Source organism: Alosa pseudoharengus, unplaced genomic scaffold (assembly GCF_046254945.1).
Source record: "Alosa pseudoharengus isolate Yale_2024_CS ecotype anadromous, Long Island Sound unplaced genomic scaffold, YU_APseudo_1.1 YU_APseudo_1.1_scf_7, whole genome shotgun sequence".
NCBI lineage: Eukaryota > Metazoa > Chordata > Actinopteri > Clupeiformes > Clupeidae > Alosa > Alosa pseudoharengus.
This window is the reverse complement of record NW_027468859.1, coordinates 18,386,396-18,407,979: the sequence shown is the minus strand read 5'-3', so window position 1 is coordinate 18,407,979 and position 21,584 is coordinate 18,386,396. Positions and strand designations below refer to the sequence as shown.

The 21,584-nt window shown below is 43.6% G+C and overlaps 1 protein-coding gene across 4 annotated transcripts; it reads left to right on the top strand.

The window, feature by feature from the left end:
• Nucleotides 1-212: 212 nt before the first annotated feature.
• tpd52l1 (tpd52 like 1) lies at nt 213-21,536 on the top strand. 4 transcript variants are annotated; one of them, XM_076272106.1, is made up of 8 exons: nt 213-348; nt 9,770-9,885; nt 11,722-11,870; nt 15,916-16,017; nt 18,525-18,539; nt 19,482-19,520; nt 19,946-20,006; nt 20,396-21,536. In XM_076272106.1, exons 1-8 carry the CDS (start codon nt 330-332, stop codon nt 20,522-20,524), a joined length of 630 nt encoding a protein of 209 aa, XP_076128221.1. In that variant the 5' UTR covers nt 213-329; the 3' UTR covers nt 20,525-21,536. The 4 variants fall into 4 exon arrangements, with proteins under 4 accessions (XP_076128221.1, XP_076128222.1, XP_076128223.1 ...); XM_076272107.1 differs by lacking the exon at nt 18,525-18,539; XM_076272108.1 differs by lacking the exon at nt 19,482-19,520.
• The last annotated feature ends 48 nt before the right edge of the window (nt 21,537-21,584 follow it).

Here is a 21,584-nt window from a genome sequence, read left to right as displayed (position 1 = left end):
AAAAACGCGGATAAAACGTCTCTTAAGATATCTTTGTTGGAGTAATATTACGGTTACACAATTTATGGTTAAATAAATATATTGTAATTTCCCTCTCCTGCATGGTGTATCTTTGAATAATAATCCGGCATATTGAGTAATTCTGAGCGCCCCGCCTATGGAGGCGGTGACGACAGCGTCGAAATGCGTAATCTCGTAAACAAGGATTTTGAAGAGCAGACGCGGAGACAGAACACTAAACAGCTGATCGAGGAGCCGTCTGTGTGCCTGAAGTTCTGGACTTGTGTGTGTACTGGACCTGTCGGTAGGGACGGTAACCTACCGCTGTCATGGAGCCGCGGCAACAGGGTAAGGGTGCATTTAAACTACCCCACAAATTAATTTCAAAAGTTCAATTTAAGTCATGAGTAAAATCCCGCTGTCGAGACGCTTCTCGTCGAGTTTTTTTGTCAGGGAGATGCATGTTCACAGAGAAATGGTTTTATTCACACGTGCTAGTCATAACGGGCTTTCATTGATTCATTGGACAGGGAAATATGACATCATTCCAGGTACTTCTTTATGTGCCGTTTATTTTTGCATGGAATTCCTTTTCCGATATTGGGGTAGCCGATTCCTCTTTAGGTGGTCAAAGCTAACAGTTGTGACCTGTTTTGCCTAGTGGACCGCATCATCTTTGCCTGTTTATTTAAGGGGCATGTGACAAACTTTTCCATGGCCAGAACGCGAAAGCATGTAAACAAATTATCCACTTCAGTGGAAAGCAACTGTCCATTGCAACGGATGTTCGCTTAGCAGTTGCCGTTTCGCAAAACATATGACTTGCTGGCGGTCACCCATTTTTGCTTCCCACGTGATCACTGGTTTCCAAATAATTGAAAACTTGTGACCTCAGGTATTTACAGGTCCTGGCTTGTAGTTCCATCCCGCCATAGGAGATTTTATTTCATCTCATTAACTTAGATTCAATAATTAACTTTTACAAGCATGCCATTTCAGATTGTGTGTGTGTGTGTGAGTGAGAGAGAGAGTACGTTTGAGTGTGTTTGTAACCTTTTTGTCTCATCTCATTTCCACACAAAATGTCACAGAGCTGTACTCTAGTGTACTGAGTCCTGAGGCTGGGGAATGGGGTAAGACCTCAATCTCCGATGAATGGGTTATGCCAAGCAATTTTTCACTCCATCTCTACACTGAAGGTGACAGGCTTTGCCTTGCCTAGAAATCCCCTCCACCCACCCTTACCTCATCCCACCTACCTCCCATTTAGTTGTGAATGCCATTCAGTATTTGTGTTTTCAGTAGGCTTAGGCCTTTATGTGAGAATTCAGTAGACTTAGGCTTTTATGACTGGTGAATTTATATGCAGTATACATTTTGGCCTAAGCCATTGATTTGATCCCAGTGGATGGGGGGTATGTTTTCTGCAGCTCAGCAGTTTTTGTATGTGTTGGTGTATGCATGCACGTAGGCCTAGTGTATGCTTGTAGTTCCCTGTGAGTGATTGTGTAGTGAAGAACCATGTAGCCTAGTTGATTGCTTAGGCACCGATCAGGCATGCCCCAAGATTCTAGAGTGCCACACTCCTATAATCTTTGGTCATGTCAATCATCTTTTTAGAGTGTTTTTTGTGAAGATCCATATGCATGGTGTTTTAGAACTCTCTTTCAGTGTCTCGTATGTGCTCTGATGTTGCTGCCTGATTCTTGTTTTTGCAACGATAAGGAGCTTCTCCAAGGCACCTGCAGAACAAAGCTAATCAAAGCCCATCAAAGACCATCTAGTCAGGCCAAAATGGCACACCTCATGTAAATTGTGTGATGTAAATTCAAAGTCTTTTCTATTTAATTTGTAATAAAGTTTTACCTCAACCGTTGAGAGGTCTCTCTGAAAACCAGTGTTGTGTTTAGCCCATTTAAAAAGCCCTGACAGATCTTTCTCTTTAACCTTTGTGCTTGCCCATGGAAGACGGTGGCCATCTAAGAACAGGTAAGTTCATCTTAGGTTTTCTGTTTTGTTCCCCCTCTGTGTGGTGATGAACTGTATCAATTTGCATGTTGTGCTAGTGGTGTTTTTGTTCTCCAACAGTTACATAACAACCTGACGCTACGCACGGCCTTCTCCCGAAGGCCATCTTTGACATGTCGCCTCTGTGTGTAATGCTCTGTGTGGCAGAGCATGCAGCTCTGGGATAAATCCGGGCTGATAATCCGTGAAGAAAATCCCTGATTATGCCTCCATTGCACAGTGCAATCGGACTCTCAGACATTGGGTCGGGGGTGAAGTGAAGGGGGTGAAGTTTTGGGGGTTAAGTCCCTGGAACCCGCCATTGTCGACATAGCCTCCCACCTTCACTTATCCCTCAATGGATTGATTTGATTCATTTAACCCCGAAAACCGAGTTATCCTGTTTGCAATATCGTCCCCCCTTTGCCCTGTGAAAGGAATTTGCTGGTCATGGGAGCCTCGGTTAGTGTCAGCGATGATCTGTTACATGACGTTAACATTGGACATGGTGGACCGGTCATGCTACAGCGGGGAATGAGCTGTATGAGCTGTTTAATGTAAAGGTTACCTCTGAGGAGACAGTCAGGGATAACTCTGGACTTCACTTGCTGTGTTTGGCCTTCACCAATGGTTGTTTCCAAAACCACCACAGATATTATCCAACCCCTTTTTTTGCCCCTTAGTTTGTTTTCTGAGATTGTTTCAGGCTTCGGATAAGGAAGCCAGACATTTATCTAAGATTTGGATTAAACATCAATGATTGCTTTCGTTTGTGTGGCTCCACGTAAGTGAGACACACCCACACATGGCTTCGATTGGTCGAGGGATAAACATTGGCCTCAATTGAACAGCAGATGACAGAATGTCTCATTCACCAGAGAGCTGGGCAGCGTGCAGAGGGAATGAGTGTGATAGCTGTCCATTATCCCCGTCTGACCGAGGCTTAACTCCCTCCTTTTTCACACCGCCAGCCTCTACCACACACACACACACACGGAACACACTAGAGCGTTTGTGGACGGTGTCTGTGGTGTCTTGAAAGCAGTTGAGGAACACAAAGCTGACTTTGAGAGGCTTGCGTGGGTGGGAGTACAGGTGAGAAAATGAGGGAGAGAGGGAAGAAGAGGGAAAGAAAGAGGTGAGGAGAAAGAAATGGTGGATGTTAGAAATAAAAAGAAGAGAAATATAGTGTGTGTTGAGAGAAATCAAATAAATGAATGGAAAAATGGATGGATGATGAGTAAGGGATGTAATGATGGGGAGGGCTAGTGAGCTCTAGGGCTACAACTAATGATTCTTTTCATAGTTGATTAATCTGTCAATTCTTTTTTCGTTTAATTGATTACCTGTTTTAGCGGTTAATCGATTAGTTGATTACTGGTCTACTTCAACTTTTCCAGTTGAAAAGTTGAAGTTGACCAGTAATCAACTAATCAATTAATTGTTGCTGGGCAGGTCTTGTAAGCACTGCTTGATCTGATTCATGTGACTGCAGCTACTGTAGTCATCCCCATGACTCAGCTCTCCTGAAGAGTAGTAGGAATCTCTGCTAGCCTTCAGAGAGCATTCACCTGGTTGCACTGCAGGGTGATGGTGATACATTTAGATGGGGATGCTGAAATGAAGGTCCAAGGTCTTGGTGCTGAAGACAGCAGTGGTGTGTTTTACAGATTTGTTGGCTTGCTTGTTTTGTGTGTGTACGTATGCCTGCATATGTTGGAGAGTTGGCTATCTTTGGGAATAACAATTATTATAACCCTTTTTTTCTCAGCTCTGTGTGTGTGTGTGTGTGTGTGTGTGTGTGTGTGTGTGTGTGTGTGTTTTAAGTACCAAGTCATGTGTTGAAAGGGCAATGTGATGTTCACATGACTGCCAGTTTCTCCCTCCTCTCTGTCTGTCCTGCCCATACACCTCCGAATGACCCTTACATGTTCCCTCTTTTCACATAAGGCCAGGTTAGGTCCAGTCTAGGAATTTGATTTGACAAAAGCCAGCCTGATATTGCTGTTAAAGCATTTAGTGTAACAGCACTGCAACTTTTCACAGCATTTATCATGTTGTTTAACAGTGCTTAGCCTAGTTGTAGACACTTTAAGCATTGCTTGGTAGCAGTGAACGTTTTTGTTGGAATTATACCTAACCTTTTTAGAAGTTTTATTTTGTGTCTGTGTGTGTTTGCTTGTTGTGGGTATAAGGCCTTGTTTTATGAACCTTTAGAAGCCACTTTTCAACACAACAGCATAGCATGTGGAGTGATATTGTTTAATGAGATTAAAAGCTAATCAGTTAAACAGGAGCCATCCCTCTACCCTTATCAGTGTAAAAGCAAATGAAAGGTGCTGTCTCATCTGTAGTGAGACGAGTCAAAGTCAAAACAGTATTACAGAGCTGTGCCAATAACCAAACAACATGTCTGCTGTTTCCTCATTGAATTTTTCGCTTAAAGGCACTAAGAGCGTAGAAAGGAATTCAGTTGTGAGGACAATGAGGAGGATTGTTCTGTATCTCAAGGGTTGCCCAGCGATGTTCTAAATAAGGAAAGGCCAGGATGACATATACCACCTCCCCATACTATTAGATTTCACCTTTAAACAAACACTCACCACTATACCAGAGCCCTTATACAGCCCTTTGTTCAACCAACAAGAGCCCTTGGTTTGTTTAATGTTATTGATTTAGGCAACCAATCATTGGTTCAATCAGACAGCATCCACAAGACTATGGCTTGTAAAGATTTTAGCTGAGTCCTTTGTGGCTAGTCAACAACTGATCTAGCTGACACTAGATGTCTTCTGCTTTGGGATGTAACTACATTTTGTGTACATCTGTGTTGCTGAGTATTGATCAGTAAACAAACTCAAAATCTTTCCTCAAAGGTTATAAAGTTTTGACTAAGTCAGGCAACAAAGATGTTCTGGATGTCTAGGTCACTCTTCCCTGCCCCCTCTTCCTCAACTCAAGGATTACATTGCAGACATTCATTCAACCTAGCTCTAGATTACTGGCGGGAATGATAACTGGTGCAGAAAGGAGGAATTATAATCTCACGTGCAGAGCTTTCAGGTCCAAGACGAATGTGTGTGTGTGAGATGTAAGACTGACAGGACGATTGGTGTTTCTGGACTATATCATAAGCGAGAATAAAGTTGTATAGTAATCAAGGCCGTTCAAATGCACTCAATCTCTCCATGAGTTCCTGCCGGTCTATATCATGGAGGTACACTGTCTTCTCCAGATTGTGTAGCTTAATATTAGACATGACTCACTAATGTGAATCTCTGTCAGGCTCTGGTTTGGTTAAGCAGCTCTAAATGTAGTGGTGTGGATGTTTTTTTTTTTTTCGCAAGACAATCTGATAAGTATTGCATAAGTGCACTGACAGAGGACTTATTTTTTTACTTCCGTGCCCACCATCAGGTTTTTTTTTTTTTTTTTTAAAGGAGATTTGACTTAGAGATTTAAAATGTGCAGGGGTTTAGGATAACAAGGGAACTTTTAGAGCAAAGCAAGGGAAGAGAGTGGTAGTATTGAATTTTCAAAATCTAACTTCCCTTCCATGGAAAATCACTCTCTCATCACTGTTGAAAGGGAGGCTGCTTACTTCTCAAGGGGGTGTCTCCTTTGTGAAGCTCAAGTGAAGTTGGACCAAAAAACCCAAATATTCGCACAGTGATGGGTATTAGTGGTACATCGTTTGACACTTAGTCACATACTGTAGGCTTTACGTCAGTTAAATATTTAAGATATTTGGCCAGTCAGCAAGACAAGGTTCACAATTACAGACATCATAGCACATCATATCCTGGAGGACTGCAGATCAACTCTAAGAACTGCAGATCCATCTGTGGCAAACAGATTGAAGACAGATTTTGCCAATTTGAATGCAAATTCTAACATTATTTCAGAATTCTTAATTGCAGTGAAAATGTTTTTGTTTATCCAATGACAAACAGACAAAAGTAGCTGCATTAAACCTGGACTGACAAAAAGCTTTGATTCTAGGTCAGCCGATGAGTAGGGGGTCAGGTTTGATGTCAGACTTGATCACTTGTGACCACATGTTCACAAACAAGCCAATAGGCTGCCATTTTACTGATGGACACAAAAGTATGTTGTCTGTGGATTTGCAGTTCCAAGCTGGGAGGATTTTTGGCCATCCGTAAGTTGGCATCTATTCGGCTTGTTTGTGAAAATGTGGCCGGAAGTGAGTATGTCAGATGCAACTTTTGGGCCAAACCCAAGAACCTGGTTGCGTCCGGGTGATGTGAGTTACCAGGCAAGCAAACAAACAAAAACAACACGCCCCCCCCCCCCCCAAACGATCACAAGTTCCTCTGCCATGCTACTCCAATCATCTGCTGAGGTAATGACCGTTGGCTCTGTGAACTGTACATTCCTGTGTTTCACTTGAGCCAGAAGAGCAAACAAGAAAGGCAGAAAGCAAACAAACTAGCAGAGGGTTTCCCAGAGTATATAGAGTATGGATGCTGTGTAGTGTTTACATTTCACTTACATTTATTCACTTAGCAGACGCTGTGGATGGTGTTGAGTATGGTGTATGGATGCTGTGTAGTGTTTACATTTCACTTACATTTATTCACTTAGCAGACGCTGTGGATGGTGTTGAGTATGGTGTATAGATGCTGTGGATGGTGTTGAGTATATAGAGTATGGATGCTGTGTAGTGTTTACATTTCACTTACATTTATTCACTTAGCAGACGCTTTTTATCCAAAGCGATATATGCCAATTATATGACGAGGGCCATTGTCCCCAGAGGAACTTGGCGTTAAGTGTCTTGCTCAAGGGCACAGTGGTGGCAGTCGGGCATTTAACCCACTTTTCAGGCTACTGCAAGCTGGCCCGCGCCTTAGCCACTACGCTACCACTGCCCTTGGTGTGGAGAGGGTTTGGCAAAGTGGGGTATAGATGCTGTGGATGGTGTTGAGTATGGGGTATAGATGCTGTGGGTGGTGTTGTTGAGTATGGGGTATAGATGCTGTGGGTGGTGTTGAGTATGGGGAATAGATGCTGTGGATGGTGTTGAGTATGGGGTATAGATGCTGTGGATGGTGTTGAGTATGGGGTATAGATGCTGTGGATGGTGTTGTTGAGTATGGGGTATAGATGCTGTGGATGGTGTTGAGTATGGGGTATAGATGCTGTGGATGGTGTTGAGTATGGGGTATAGATGCTGTGTATGGTGGTGTTGAGAGGTTTGTTGATGGATGCTGTGTATGGTGGTGTTGAGAGGTTTGTTGATGGATGCTGTGTATGGTGGTGTTGAGAGGTTTGATGATGGATGCTGTCTATGGTGGTGTTGAGAGGTTTGATGATGGATGCTGTCTATGGTGGTGTTGAGAGGTTTGATGATGGATGCTGTGTATGGTGGTGTTGAGAGGTTTGATGATGGATGCTGTCTATGGTGGTGTTGAGAGGTTTGATGATGGATGCTGTCTATGGTGGTGTTGAGAGGTTTGATGATGGATGCTGTGTATGGTGGTGTTGAGAGGTTTGATGATGGATGCTGTGTATGGTGGTGTTGAGAGGTTTGATGATGGATGCTGTGTATGGTGGTGTTGAGAGGTTTGATGATGGATGCTGTGTATGGTGGTGTTGAGAGTTTTGATGGACGTGCACTGCTGTGCCAAGTCGGCCATTTACCTCCCGGAGCTCAGTGGTCTCCCACGTCATGATGCATGATCCATTCCAGCACAACCTCTGTGTGCTTTAGCTCGCTGGGTGAATCATCAACTACAGCAAGAAGGGAAGGAAAGATGGTCTCCTCATTATTCCTGTGCGTGTGTGTGTGTGTCTGTGCGTATGTGTGTGAGCGCAGAAGTAGGACTGTCCTTCAGAATCAGAATCAAGGTCCAAGGATTCTTTTAATGAAGGGACACAGAGAGCACAGTGTGGCAGACAGACAGACCCGTACTGTGCACGGCTCCTCCTAGGCTCGCCTCCTAATTTCACTTCACCTCCCCCTCATCACAAACTATGTATTTGAAAGTGTGTGTGTGTGTCTTTGAGAGTGTGTGTGTTGTGTGTGTTGTGTGTTGTGTGTTGTGTGTTGTGTGTGTGTGTGTGTGTGTGTGTGTGTGTGTGTGTGTGTGTGTGTGTGTGTCTGTCCATTCATCCCATGTGCTCCCTAATTTCTACCCTTGACCATGACTGCTCCTTTACCACCCATTCATTCCTTTACTGCCCTGTGTGTGTGTGTGTGTGTGTGTGTGTGTGTGTGTGTGTGTGTGTGTGTGTGTGTGTGTGTGTGTGTGTGTGTGTGTGTGTGTGTGTGTGTGTGTGTGTGTGTGTGTGTGTGTGTGTGTGTGTGTGTGTGTGTGTGTGTGTGTGTGTGTGTTCTGAGGTGCCAAAAAGGTGTGTAGTGACCCTCAGCCCACTAACTGTTACATGGTGAGCCGAGCGGCCAGCTGTAGCGCCTGCTCTGCCTGCTGGGAAGGATGGCCTGGAGGGCTCTCCGGTAATCAGGTTTCTGCTGGATGATAAGAGCAAATGTGATTAGTTGTTGATCGCTGTTCAACTGATGCGAGATTAGACCTGCCATCATGTGAGAGAAGAGGAGAGAAGAGAAGAGAAGAGGAGAGGAGAGGAGAGAAGAGGAGAGAAGAGCAGAGGCTGAACTGTTTGTAATGGGAAAAATCGAACACTGCTGCTCCACAAATGGCCCTTTTTTCTGTAAAAGCGACTGAAGCTTATAAGCGATGATTTATTGAGTTTGGTTGGGCAGCTAAATCACACAATGGAGCTGGCTGAAAGACCACTGACTGAAAGATTTGTCTGAAAGATATTTTTAACAGATTTGAGGTTGAGCATTTCTTTACTCGACAAACTCCAAGATATCAGAGAGAAGGTTTTTTTAGTCTTATATCACAGGATTAAGAGACTAATGCAGTGTGTCCCGGTATTAAAATAAGGCCTAAGGAGACAAGACATTACATGTGCGTTAAGTTTGTCAGACAATACCAACATTTAATATATAAAGAATTTTGACTTTGTACTCCTTTCCTTATGACAAGATTTAGTGTTATTCAATTGAATTGTCTTTTATCTGGAGGTGTTTTGAATCATTCCTTCATCTAGAACCTTCCATTAAATGTGTAAAAATAAAGCTCCGCTGAGCGCCTGAGAGTCCCAAGAGGAGATGATTGCAGACAAAAGGTGGTCGTTAAAAGTGTCTGTGGTTGGGCAGAGTTGTCACGGTGATGGAGGGATGAAGACTGCACACCACGCAGTAGTGTCGTTCCCATGACAACAGAATGGCGTGTCACCTTCCCACATGAACTTTACCCTCGTTTTTTAGGCTACCTTTTTACCAGAAGACCAGTCGTTCCCACCACGGAGTGACTTTGAAAGCCTCCAGAAGACAGTGCTATGCTGTAATTGTCTTAGTGAGCATTTTCAGTGGCATCATTTCCTCCTCGCTGCTGACCTCAGCAACAATGGAAATTAGACTGGAGGCTCAGCCTGATTGCTTCATTGTGAGATGAGCGGCAAATAAGTGTGGTGCTTTTTGTCAATTTGAAGTTCTTTTCTCGGCAAAGGAAGCCAAGAGACGTTTAGTCTTGTGTCTAATACTTTAAGAAGTTCTAGAGTGTATGGTGAAAAATGAAGAGGTATTGTTTGGCTTGGCCTGTGTATGGAGACTATTCCCCCATATGACATATGTGTTGTGGATCCAAACAGAAAAACTACAACATGACTTCTACATGTTGACATGAGTCCATCTTTGTGTTGCTGTGTCCAGGCCTTTTGGAGACAGAGCCTTTGCGGGAGGTGGACGAGGACATGGTGTCCGAGGTGGACCTCAACAATAGTGTTACCGATGAGGAGAGAGAGGAGATGAACAATGAACTAGTCAAGGTGAGCCGCCATATCTGCACTACCACAGTTATCATACCATACCGCAACTGTGGTCAGTGTTTCAGAAGCCTTGTAACTGACACTTGACACACACACACACACACACACACACACACACACACACACACACACACACAGTCTCCCACCCACACTTGCTATACATTTCCTTTGCTTACTGTGGTGGTGTAAAGGGTTGTTCACACCAAGAACGATAACTATAACCATAATGATAAAAGCGTCCACACTGACCAACAATAAGCAAAGTCTCTGTTTGTGTTAATGAATGTGATGGCTAAAATGTGATTGTTTCTGAATGGCTGGTAGCTTTTTATCGTTCTCAAAAGCGCTCTGAAAGTGATTATTATTCATATTAACGAGAACAATATATTTTTTTATCGTTATAGTTATCATTCATGCATGGAGGGGAGAAGTGTAATTTGATTGGCTGTTGAAATCAAATATCAACAACTTTTCTTCAGATGCAGGGATTATGCCTTTGGCTGTGTATTCCAGTTTGTACTTAGTTTGCCCTCTCCTTCAGAGGGATGTGCGGAGATCATATTAAAAAGCAAATATGAGAGAGAAAAAACCCCACACTGGCTCCCTACCAGGGCTGCTGTGTTGTTACAGCACCAGAACAGAGTGAGGTTGGCACAGAGGAGGGAGGGACTGGAATGCTTATGCAAATCCTGGAACTAGCTGGAACGTCCAGTGGCAGCAGCATCCGCCGGTGGGCCTGAGTGACTAAGCAGCTCAGCCTATGTGGCTTTCTGGGTGTTTCTGCTTCTCTTGTCCAGAGGTTGCACAGTGTGTGTGCTGTGCTGTGGGGTCTCTTCTTTCTTCCTTTCTTCCTTTCTTCCTTTCTTCCTTTCTTTCTTTCTCACTCACTCACTCACTCACTCACTCACTCACTCACTCACTCACTCACTCACTCACTCACTCACTCACTCACTCACTCACTCACTCACTCACTCACTCACTCACTCACTCACTCACTCACTCACTCACTCACTCACTCACTCACTCACTCAATTGGGAAAAGCTGAGGTGTGCTCGCAACTCCACTTCCTCTTCTTGCTCAGGATGAGTGGCAGTCATGTGATCACTGTGGCACTGGCATTCCGTAGCTCCTGGCCATAAGTGATGTCCCACTCAGCCATGCATGTGAAAGCTGAACACTTTTACCACCTGAGGCAAAATGTCTCTGTAGATTTTGTAGGCCATTCTTGTGCTGCTGGTGCATCAAGCGATGGTTGAGCGCTATGTCTGTGCTGTTTAAGGCTGATATGAAAAGGGTTAGCATACTAATCCCCAGAGAGCTAAAAATAGAGCGCTCACCAGCAGAGGCTAAAGTACTCACTGTGTGTTATCAGGGTGGTAGAGACAGTGTAAACAGAAGTTGTTTTGACAGAAACAAGCAGGAAGGCCTAATGAACAAGGGGAGAATCCTGCTCACATTAAATCACAGTGAATTATTAAGATGATTATTAGGGACCTCTGGCCACATCAGTAACTAACTCCCATTAATGTTTAATTGCAGTGAGGAAACAGAAGACACTGGCAGAAGACACGTTTCGGTCCAAATAGATTTTATACCTGGATGATCTCCCAATGCACATTGCAGTTCAGTTTAAGACCTATCTGTAATCCCCAAATCAGAAATTCTGGATAAACATACACACACACACACACACACACACCATCATAAATGAACTTGTCCTATCCCCTTCATTTTACTAGTCTGGTATTTGGTAGGTAATTGAATCCTAAACGAGCTCCAGAAACAAGCCTGCATCTTTCATCTGACCAAGCCCTCTCTGTGGGTCCCTCTTTCAGCTGGAGGAGGAGATCTCCACCCTGAAGCAGGTCCTGGCCTCCAAGGAGAAGCGTCACTTCGAGCTAAAGCAGAAGCTGGGCATCACGCCCCTGAGCGAGCTCCGGCAGAACTTCAACCGCAGCTGGACCGACATGCAGACCTCCACCGTGTGAGTACTCTCCACCCTGCAGGGGTACGGTGGCCTTACGGGGTCATTTTTAAAAGCCAGGGGTTTCGGACATTAGCGTGATAATCATACTTCTGCAAATATGTAAAAGGTAAAAAGACGCTTTTATCCAAAGCAATGACTTGTTATTGAACCCAGTTGCGGTCAATTGCATAGAATGTGACAAAACTGGTCACACCCCCTTAAATATATCTCATCAATGCATTCATAAATGGTGCCCACTTGTAATATCATATGATGACTGGTTCTTGATCTTAAAAAAGTAATAAACTGAGAGATCTCTTCACTCTAGATGGTGTGAATTCTGCACCAATGAGAACACAGAGGTACACTATCCAGTACAGCACAAAACCATTTGAACTCAGTCAAAGGTTCAAGGCTCCAAAAGTCCTCAGACTGAATTAAAGTTGCAGACATCAAACGTGACACCGTACATTGTAGCTGAGTGCACGCTGTAGCCGAGTCCTTATCTAAGGCTTTTTGGAGGGAGAGCAGTGATGTCTATTGTGTCCTCATGTTCTGAGTAGCTGTATAGGTCACTGAGCTTGCTTAATCTGTGCTCTCAAGTCCTGTGCATGATTGAAGTCACTTGTCCGTGGCATCTCAATGGCCTAGTTTCTGAAAGGACAAGGAAGATGGGTCTGGCATTTGTTTTTCAACTATTTGGAACATGACTGTGTTGTGCTGTCAGCGTTGGAGTGCTGTAAGTGTAGTCTGAGCATCATCTCTGAGTTTATTGAAGCTGATGTTCTACACTGAAAGCAGGTGTAGCAGTGTATGTTTTCAGCACCATGATCTTAGGATGAGGACACTTTCAGTACACTTCTATACAAATAAAGCTTATTACTTATCCTCCGATTGACAAAGATGCAGATTGAAGAAGGATGCGGAGCTGACATTGCATTGTATAGTCCGTCAATTCATGCAGTGCTATTTGTGTCTGTGTGTGACGGAGGATCTTGTCAGAGACTAAACAGATCCATTTGTTATGCCTTACTGGAGACTGTGACCTTTTTGTTATGCTTCTTGGTTCCAGTTTTTATCTCCCACGCACCAAAGGCGGAGCATGCATGGTATTTAACAGCATTACCTTATGGCCACTAATGGTCTGTCTTAAAGGACAAAAGCTTGAAACCATCATTGTTGTTTTAGAACTAAGAGCAGTCCCACCCCCCCCCCCCCCCACACACACACACACACGCACAAACATACACATTATTAGATAAAAAAAATAACCTCTTATGAAACAGCCATTAGGCCTTGGAGGTGTTTCTGTTTTGTCTCCTCCTGTGGGCTGAGATTTGCCCTGTGATCGTCACAGAGCTGCACCTGCCGGCTCTGCCTTGTGTCCACACATCTCACACTCACTCGGTAATGGTCTGAGAGAAAGCAGACCATGTCTGTTGGAAGGACAGAGTGTCTCGCTTGCTCGTGGCTTGCTCGTGGCTCATCTCCGCTCTCAGACTCTGCTTATACAACACACACACACCACATGGCCAGTGCATCCATCTCTATTCAGAGGGCTGGACTACGAGGTGAGGTAACCCAGGTAACTTTGGGAGTAACCCCTGATCTCTAAAAGAACACTGCACTGAGCAGTGATTGTTTTGAAAGAGACGCATTGTTTGGAGATCAGCGGTTACTCCTGAAGTTACCTGGGTAACCCAGTAACCTTGCCTCTTAGAGCCCTCTGACCTCGCATGAAGAGATCACATGTGTCATTCCTACACTCTGTTGGACTGGAAATGTTCAGCCATGTTAGTTGTTCCGTGCCTAACATAGGAAGTGAATACTTCCTATGTTATTGTGTAGTTGGCCATTGTGTAATCAGCATTTCAGTTGTTTATGCTAAGGGAAATGTTTGTTTTATTTTAGCTGCTGGAGCTGTTTGTTGTTTTTGTAGTGTGCATAACAAGCAGCCACCACGAGATTGGCAGCGCGTGTAGTTAAGGAAGAGGTGTGGACCCTAGGGCAGAGAGGAGCCTGAGGTGAAACCATGTGAGAGAGCACAGAGGTGAGAGAGATGGAATAAGAGCGAGAGAGGGAGAGAGAGAGAGAGAAAAAGAGAAAGAGAGAAAGAGGGAGAGCATGGAGGTGAGGGAGAGAGAGGGGGGGCGTGGAGGTGAGGGGGAGAGAGAGAGAGAGAGAGAGAGAGAGAGAGAGAGATCGTGGAGGTGAGAGAGAATGAGAGGGAGAAATAGAGAGAGGGCCACAGCTGGGCTTTCTCTGGCCTCACTTTCGTTTGAGTTGACTTCAGCGCGTTATGTAATGGCGGAGGGGGGGAGCTGCAGCAGGGCTGTGTCAGCAGTGTTCAGCCATAGAGGGGCCCCACAACCCCACTGCCTGTTTACCAGCCCATCTTCCTGCAGTTGGACTTCATCTGATCTGGCACCTGAGGAAACTCAGGAAACTCCTAAATATAACAAATAAGAGGCCCACATTTTCCACCACAAATCAGAACTGAAAATCCTAGAGCAGAAATGTCATTCCGAGTTCAGTTCCCCGGCCATCATTTTCCAGTCTCAGAGGCTCGTGTTCCTGCTCTGTGGCTCCAGTGCTATTTAGTTACCTCTGAGTCACAGGACGAGCAGAGCCACATTCCGAAAAACCGTCTCCTATCACGGTTGCCATGGCGAGGAGGCCACAGAGTCATGGGGGCAATAACGATCGGGTGGCGGCTACTCGAGTCGATAGTTCTAAAGCGCACCAGCTAGACCTGAAAGTGCAGCACACCATATAGCCGTCTAGACGTGAAGAGCTTGATGGGAGAAGCTGAAAAGTCATATGATGGTGTCATGTGGGCTGTGCATAGACTTTCGGTTTCTAATGGTTGCATCACCATATCATTATCCTCCTGTTTATGGTGGAATGACTTTATCTTTGGCATGGGATTTTTTAATGTTTAGTTTGATTGAAATAGCATTAGTATGACTAGTCACATTTCAGCACATGGCCCATTCAGGAAAAACACGTTTCGGCCAGCGCTGTGTGTCCATATCCATCTTAACATGCAAATGCCTAAATGCAAATCAGACTAATCAGACACACCATGGCTCGGTTCAAGCATGTTTGGCCTCTATCCTGTCCATTGACTCCACAGTGAGGCAGTGCACATTCCTGAGTTAATTAAAGCGGAGTCCGACCAAGGATAAGTGCTCCTGATGGATGGCCACTGGTCGGTGTTTAAAGGCACTTGTCTCTTTTAGAGGCTTAATTTACCCTCGGACCAGAGCGATTGGCCAGCATGAGGGGAAGGGCTGGAGACTTTGTGTGTCTGTGTGTGTGTGTGTGTGTGAGAGGAAGGGCTGAAGACTGTGTGTGTGTGTGAGAGGAAGGGCTGAAGACTGTGTGTGTGTGGTGTTTACTGCATTGCTTTGTCTTTGTCTCAATGGACATTTCAAGTGCAAAGCTAAGAGATGCTCAAAGCACACGCAAGAGAGAAAGGCCCTTGATGAGAAAACAAAAAAGTGTGAAATCAATGGGAATCCATCTTTCACTGTCTTACTCTATCCCAAGACACAAGCCCCCTTATGAGCACGCTTGACTCTGTGTACTACTGATCAAAGCAAACCTCTTCTCTTTCACACTGGCTCAGGGACGTGGATGAAATGTAAGTGTTTGGGGTTGTTTTGTAGTCTCCTTTTCTGCTTGTGTGCTTTTAGTCATCCTCTTCAAAAATGTGAGTCCCCAGACCTGTAGATTTAGGAGAGAGCTTGTGTTTGTTGATAGCCCGTGTTTGTCATCACTAAGTTGAACAAGGTGTTTTGCTGTACAAATAAAAGGCACTGCATTGAAAGGTTGAAGGAATGTGAAGAATGATACTTTGTGCTGTTTACTCTGGTCCTGTGAGAATTTGCACATTTGACCTAAATTTTAATTCTCATAAAGATCTTTAATTGCTCCTCAATACTATCATTAAGTCAGGTGTGTGTGTGTGTGTGTCTTTGTGTCTTTGTGTGTGTGTGTGTGTGTGTGTGTGTGTGTGTGTGTGTGTGTGTGTCTATATTTTTATGTGTGTGTGTGTCAGTTACAAGAAGACCTCTGAAACACTGACCACAGCTGGACAGAAGACCACAGCAGCATTTACCAACCTTGGCTCTGCAATCACCAGGAAGTTTGGAGACATGAGGTACAAATTCATCACTTTCAGCTGCTCACACAATCTATCCGCCACTCCATCCAGCTATCCAACATACCATCTTTCACTTTCATCCATCTGTCCAGTCCTGCAAAGCCTCCACTCCATTCAACAGCATGCATGCCAGTTAATAGGATAATACTAATATTGCACTATTGTCACACTAAATACTCTAACCCTAACATATAGCAGAGGATAAATACCCTTCCCACCCTGCCGGCTGTATGCTGTAACTCTCATTACGGCACCCTTGACTAGCGCTGACCCACGCAATCTGTCAGAGAGACGGGGGTGTTGGGTGTTATGTAAGGCCAGGATTTAAGCAGCTTTCAAGGGGCAGTGGCTGGACGCAGTGCCTGGGTGGGTGGTACATGCAGCAGGGCCTCCTGAGACGCTAGTTAGTTAGCAGACGCTGAAGAAATTGCGAGCCAGAGATGGCCAGCGGCGCTTAAAACTACCGTTCCCATCAGCCCTTACGTCAGCTCCGGTAATGAAGAACAGCTTGGATAGAACCCGAGGCAAGCTGGTGCACTTTAGAGAAGAGCTGTTTGCGTACTAGTTTGTTTGAGCCTTCTTGTACAACAGATGTGGCAAGGGCAGCAGATTAATCAGCAAGCTTTCCTTTCCCAAATATGAACAAATCTTTACATGAATGTCATCATTTGTTGGTACACGCTCAGACAGGCACCATCCTTGATGAAATGCTAAATTTCATCATTTGGCAGTTAAAATACAGAACTGTATTACTCTGGGTAGCAGTTAGCATAGACTAGCATAGACTTACACTGTTGCACATCCTTGAGCGGAGAGTGAGTAGGAAACAGCTGTTACCTGTAAGGTGGGCAGTGTCCTCACTGACAGTGACTGGTGACTGGTCCATGAAAGTGGTTGTGGAACACTACATCAATGTGCATCATGTGTCTGTCCCCTCACTAGGCCATATGTCATTGTGTGTGTGTGTGTGTGTGTGTGTGTGTGTGTGTGTGTGTGTGTGTGTGTGTGTGTGTGTGTGTGTGTGTGTGTGTGTGTGTGTGTGTGTGTGTGTGTGTGTGTGTGTGTGTGTGTGTGTGTGTGTGTGTGTGTGTGTACGCAGAGGAGACTACAGTTTGCTTATGTTCACTGCCACTTCTTAAGTGTGTGTGTGAGAGTTGTCAGTGTTCAAGATGTCCTTCTGTGTTGTCGCAGCTTGTTGGAGTTGCTGTATCCAAGAAGGTAGTGTGTGTGTTTCTGAGTGAATCTATACTGTCATAAAGCATGTTGGAGCTCTTTTGCATGACTATTTGCAATGTAAATACTACTAGCTTCAGACCGACTGAATAATAAATTGAAGTAGCTCATATACCTGACCTCAGATACCAGTGGCACCAATGTTTATCCCCTCACATGAAGATGATAACAGATTAAATCAGCCAATCGCATATGATGTAATCTAGACAATTCTAAAATAGAGCTCACCAGATGGTTCACCTTTCCCAGGGACGTTCTTTGAGTCTGACTAACACTGTCCCATTCCATTAAAATATTCAGAGACTTGTCTGATCCAGATGTGCCACAATGGCTCTCCCTTTGAAACATGATTCAGTCGGGTATTTTCGGAATGGGTTCTTAGAGCTTGGTTTAATGGCCACTCTTTGTCTTCTGTGGGTGGTAGGCTTTTCCCAAATGAGCTCAGATACCAGTGGCACCAATGTTTATCCCCTCACATGAAGATGATTACAGATTAAATCAGCCAATCACATATGATGTAATCTAGGTATTTTCGGGATGGGTCCTTAGAGCTCGGTTTAATGGCCTTCTGGTCTTGTGTGGGTGGGAGGCTTTTCCCAAATGAGCTTGAGTGTTAGCGCTACTGCTGCTCATCTTTGTCCTGTTTCTATTGGGTGTTGGCTTGGAATAGAACATTATGTCCAATATTCCAATATGTGGTTTAATGTTCTGCATTATGCCCAATATTCCAATATGTGGTCTAATGTTCTGCATTTCTCACTAGTGGGTCACTTTGACACTAAAAGTATGATTCTAATGACTATGATATCTGTACTGTCCCTGTAAATAGATAACAGTGGTAACAGAAATAGTGTTTGCAGTCTGTAGTGTATAGGGGTCTTGTGTCTTTAGGACCTTATGTTTAACACATCTAGTCAGAAGGGCATTGTATCAAAATGTCCATTTGATTTTGGAGAAAAGCAAAAAACAAAAAAAACATGTGAGGCATTCACTTTTAAATGGAACATCTGTATGGGTTAGGGAGGGTTGTTCTTTCTGTTCTGTTAATGACTCCTCATTTGGGTGGCCATCTATTTTAGTTCCACCAGCTATGTGTGTGTGTGTGTGTGTGTCTTCGTCTTCTTTACTTCTCTGAATTTAGCTCTTTTTGGTGTGTTCTTTTGACTGGTTTTGGGTGTGCCAGTGTGAAGTGTAAACCTACTTGACATGTCTCCATCCCTTAAGAGTAACACACTTTTTTTTATCCCTTATCTCCCTCTGCACGTCTTAAGATCAAACTCCTTAGGGTAAGGCTCTGTCTGTCTATGTGGACCCAATAGTGTGTTCCCGTCTTGGTAGAGATAGTGTGCTTGACGGAACTAAGTAGTGCATAATCAATGTACCATCAAGTGCCAGAGATTCTCTTGGTAGCTTCACACATCTGGAATGCACAGTATTAATGAGATATGGTATATTGAACAGACCCAATAATACACATCAAGGTTCTCCGTAATAGATGTAAATGACCAGACTTGTAAATGACCAGACTTCAGTTTGCACACACTGACACGATTCCACACAACAAGCATAACAGTAGTGTATACATAGCTCCTATGGTTTTAGTTCCCAAAAATGTACATTACTAACAAAGTAATGTAAATACACTGCAAAAAAAAATGGTTATTAATTTTATATTAAGATAAAAAAATCGATTTGGTTTTTAGTATGAAGAGACGTACCTAGTGCTCTCTTGAAAGATCCTTTTGACTTAATTTCAGAAGAGTTTGACTTTTTTAAGGAGTCTTAAAGCAGTTTTTGCAGTCTAGTTATGTGGTATAGAATTGTGTGTCACCCCACCCCCAATATTATGCTTTGGACAGTTTGTTCTGTGTTCAGTGTCTACTGTATTGGTGTTTATTTGTTTACTTTAATTCAATGATTTATTTAACAAAATTAATGTTTGTTCAATTCCTGCTGTGCTGTTTCTTATTCTTGTAATTAACCAGATACCTTACTAACATGAATGTATACATGCAATTGTAAAATTGGGAAACATAATCCCTAATGTTAATCTAAAAAAAAACATATTTAATAGCACAAAATCTGCTAATGTAATCTATGTCCAAAGCACTTGTTTTCAGTGAGCTTGCCAAGCCTCTCTCTCTCTCTCTGTGTTGTGTGCTCTGCCTGTGAATCCATGTTTAATCACTTAACTCCTCTCTTGTCTGGGACTTGCTCTCTGGGGACAGCTACTCTATCCGCCACTCAATGAGTATGCCTGCAATGAGGTAAATGTGCTTTTGTGTCTATGCCCCCCCCCCCCCCCTTCGCTCTCTCGCTCTCACACACACTCTTGCTAGATCTCTGTGTCCCTTGCCTTGTCCTGTTCTTCAAATCATTATCATCATCTGGGTTTTAAATCAGGTGAACATAGCATATTGGGTTACATTTCAGATCACCTAGATGAATCTTTCCCACACCTACCTTTTGGTTGGACATCTCTCCCAAGACTCACACAGCTGTTTTTCTTCTGATGTTAAAAACAAATTTAGATTGAGATGTTTTTGTTTGTGTTTTTTTTCTTCTTTTTTTCCTTTTTTAAAGATTTGTTTTTTAAGATGGTGAATGGCTGTACTCTATATAGTTGTATTTGACACCAGATTGAAATCAATTTGACATTTTTGTAAAACTAAATCATTCCCTCTTCCGACAGGAATTCGCCTAGTTTCAGATCTTTCGAAGAGAAGGTGGAGAATACTGTTACCACCATCAAGGTAACGTGAGATGTCCATGTAGCTGTATTGATCGAGGCTCAGCCGGGAACTGGAGACCATTGAAGTCATCCTTTAAATGTGGAAAGAGGAATTTGTGTGTGGTTAATTATTTATCGGCTTCCTTTTTGGTACTCCACTTTGGTAGCATCCATTCGGTACAAGCAACAACTGTAGCTCATCACACCTCTCATCTTCAGTGCTTTTTATTGAACCAACTACTCTAGATTCTTCTCATATTCTCATTTATGAATCTTTGCTACACTCTTTCTCTCTCTGTGTGTGTGTGTGTGTGTGTGTGTGTGTGTGTGTGTGTGTGTGTGTGTGTGTGTGTGTGTGTGTGTGTGTGTGTGTGTGTGTGTGTGTGTGTGTGTGTGTGTGTGTGCGCGCAGTCCAAGGTGGGTCCCGGAGCTGGAGGTGGAGGGGGCAACTTCGAGGAGGTCCTCTCCTCTGCCGCAAACGCCAGCTCCCAGGACACGCCCACCAACACCATGAGCGAGAGCACCGAACACCCCTGCTAGAGTGACGCCACCACCACCACCACCGTCCTTCTGTTCAGACCCTGACGGCACTCTGCCGCCCCCTCTGGCTAGGAGGTCACACTGCAGGCCAGGGACAGAAAACCACTACAGGAGGTCTTTAAGACTCAGACTGCAAACCCACAGTATAACATTACCTGCCAGCCACACCTGTTTCTATGGTACATGCCAGAGAAGAGATTGTGTTGCTGTAAGCAGCTTGTAACTGTCACTGTTCATGGACAACTCTGAATGCTTTTTTTCTATCCGAAGTAAGTTGACCCAGTAAAGCAAATTTGTACTAATTAGATTTGATTCAAACAATGTTTTTAAGTGTATTTTCTTAAGATTAAGGCTTATTTGCAGACTTCCTTTGTCAGAACACCATCAGATACTTTTCAACAAAACAACAAATGTGGCATACGATGTTTTATATTTCTAATACTTGAAATGGCATGCACAATAGCGTTACACTGCACTATAAGATAAGGACCAAGACCAAATGTACTTGAATAAGAATCACATTGTTTCATCTCTGTGCACCAAACTGCACCCAAGCCCTCACCTCCAGGCTCATCTGGTGGTGCACACACATCAAAAGCTCATGGTCCAAATTCAGTTAGCATTCCTTAGCTAAGCAGCTGTTACAAAGTGCCCTAGGTTTTTCATTATTGTAAAATGTGACTCAAATAAGTGAACAGAAACTGTTACATCCCTTTACTTAACTCAAATTGTTTGAGAGAATGTGTGTGTGTTTGTGTATACTGGTGAGCGAATGGTCGTGTTTATGTATTGACTTGAGTTTTCTGCTGTTTTTTCAAGCAATTCTGAAATGTAATGTTATAATAATAAGCGATACACTTAAACTGTTAGTGAAGCTCCGTGTTTTTTTTTTTTTCTCTTCCTTTTTTTGTAAACTAAAATATGTCCCTGCTAATGTTTATCAAGTTTTGGACTTCATATATTCTAGTCCAAAAGACTTGTGTTATGATTAAATAAATAATAATGCAACTAACTAATGATGTACGTTTTGCTCAGTTGAAAAAGACAAAGCACCAGGCTG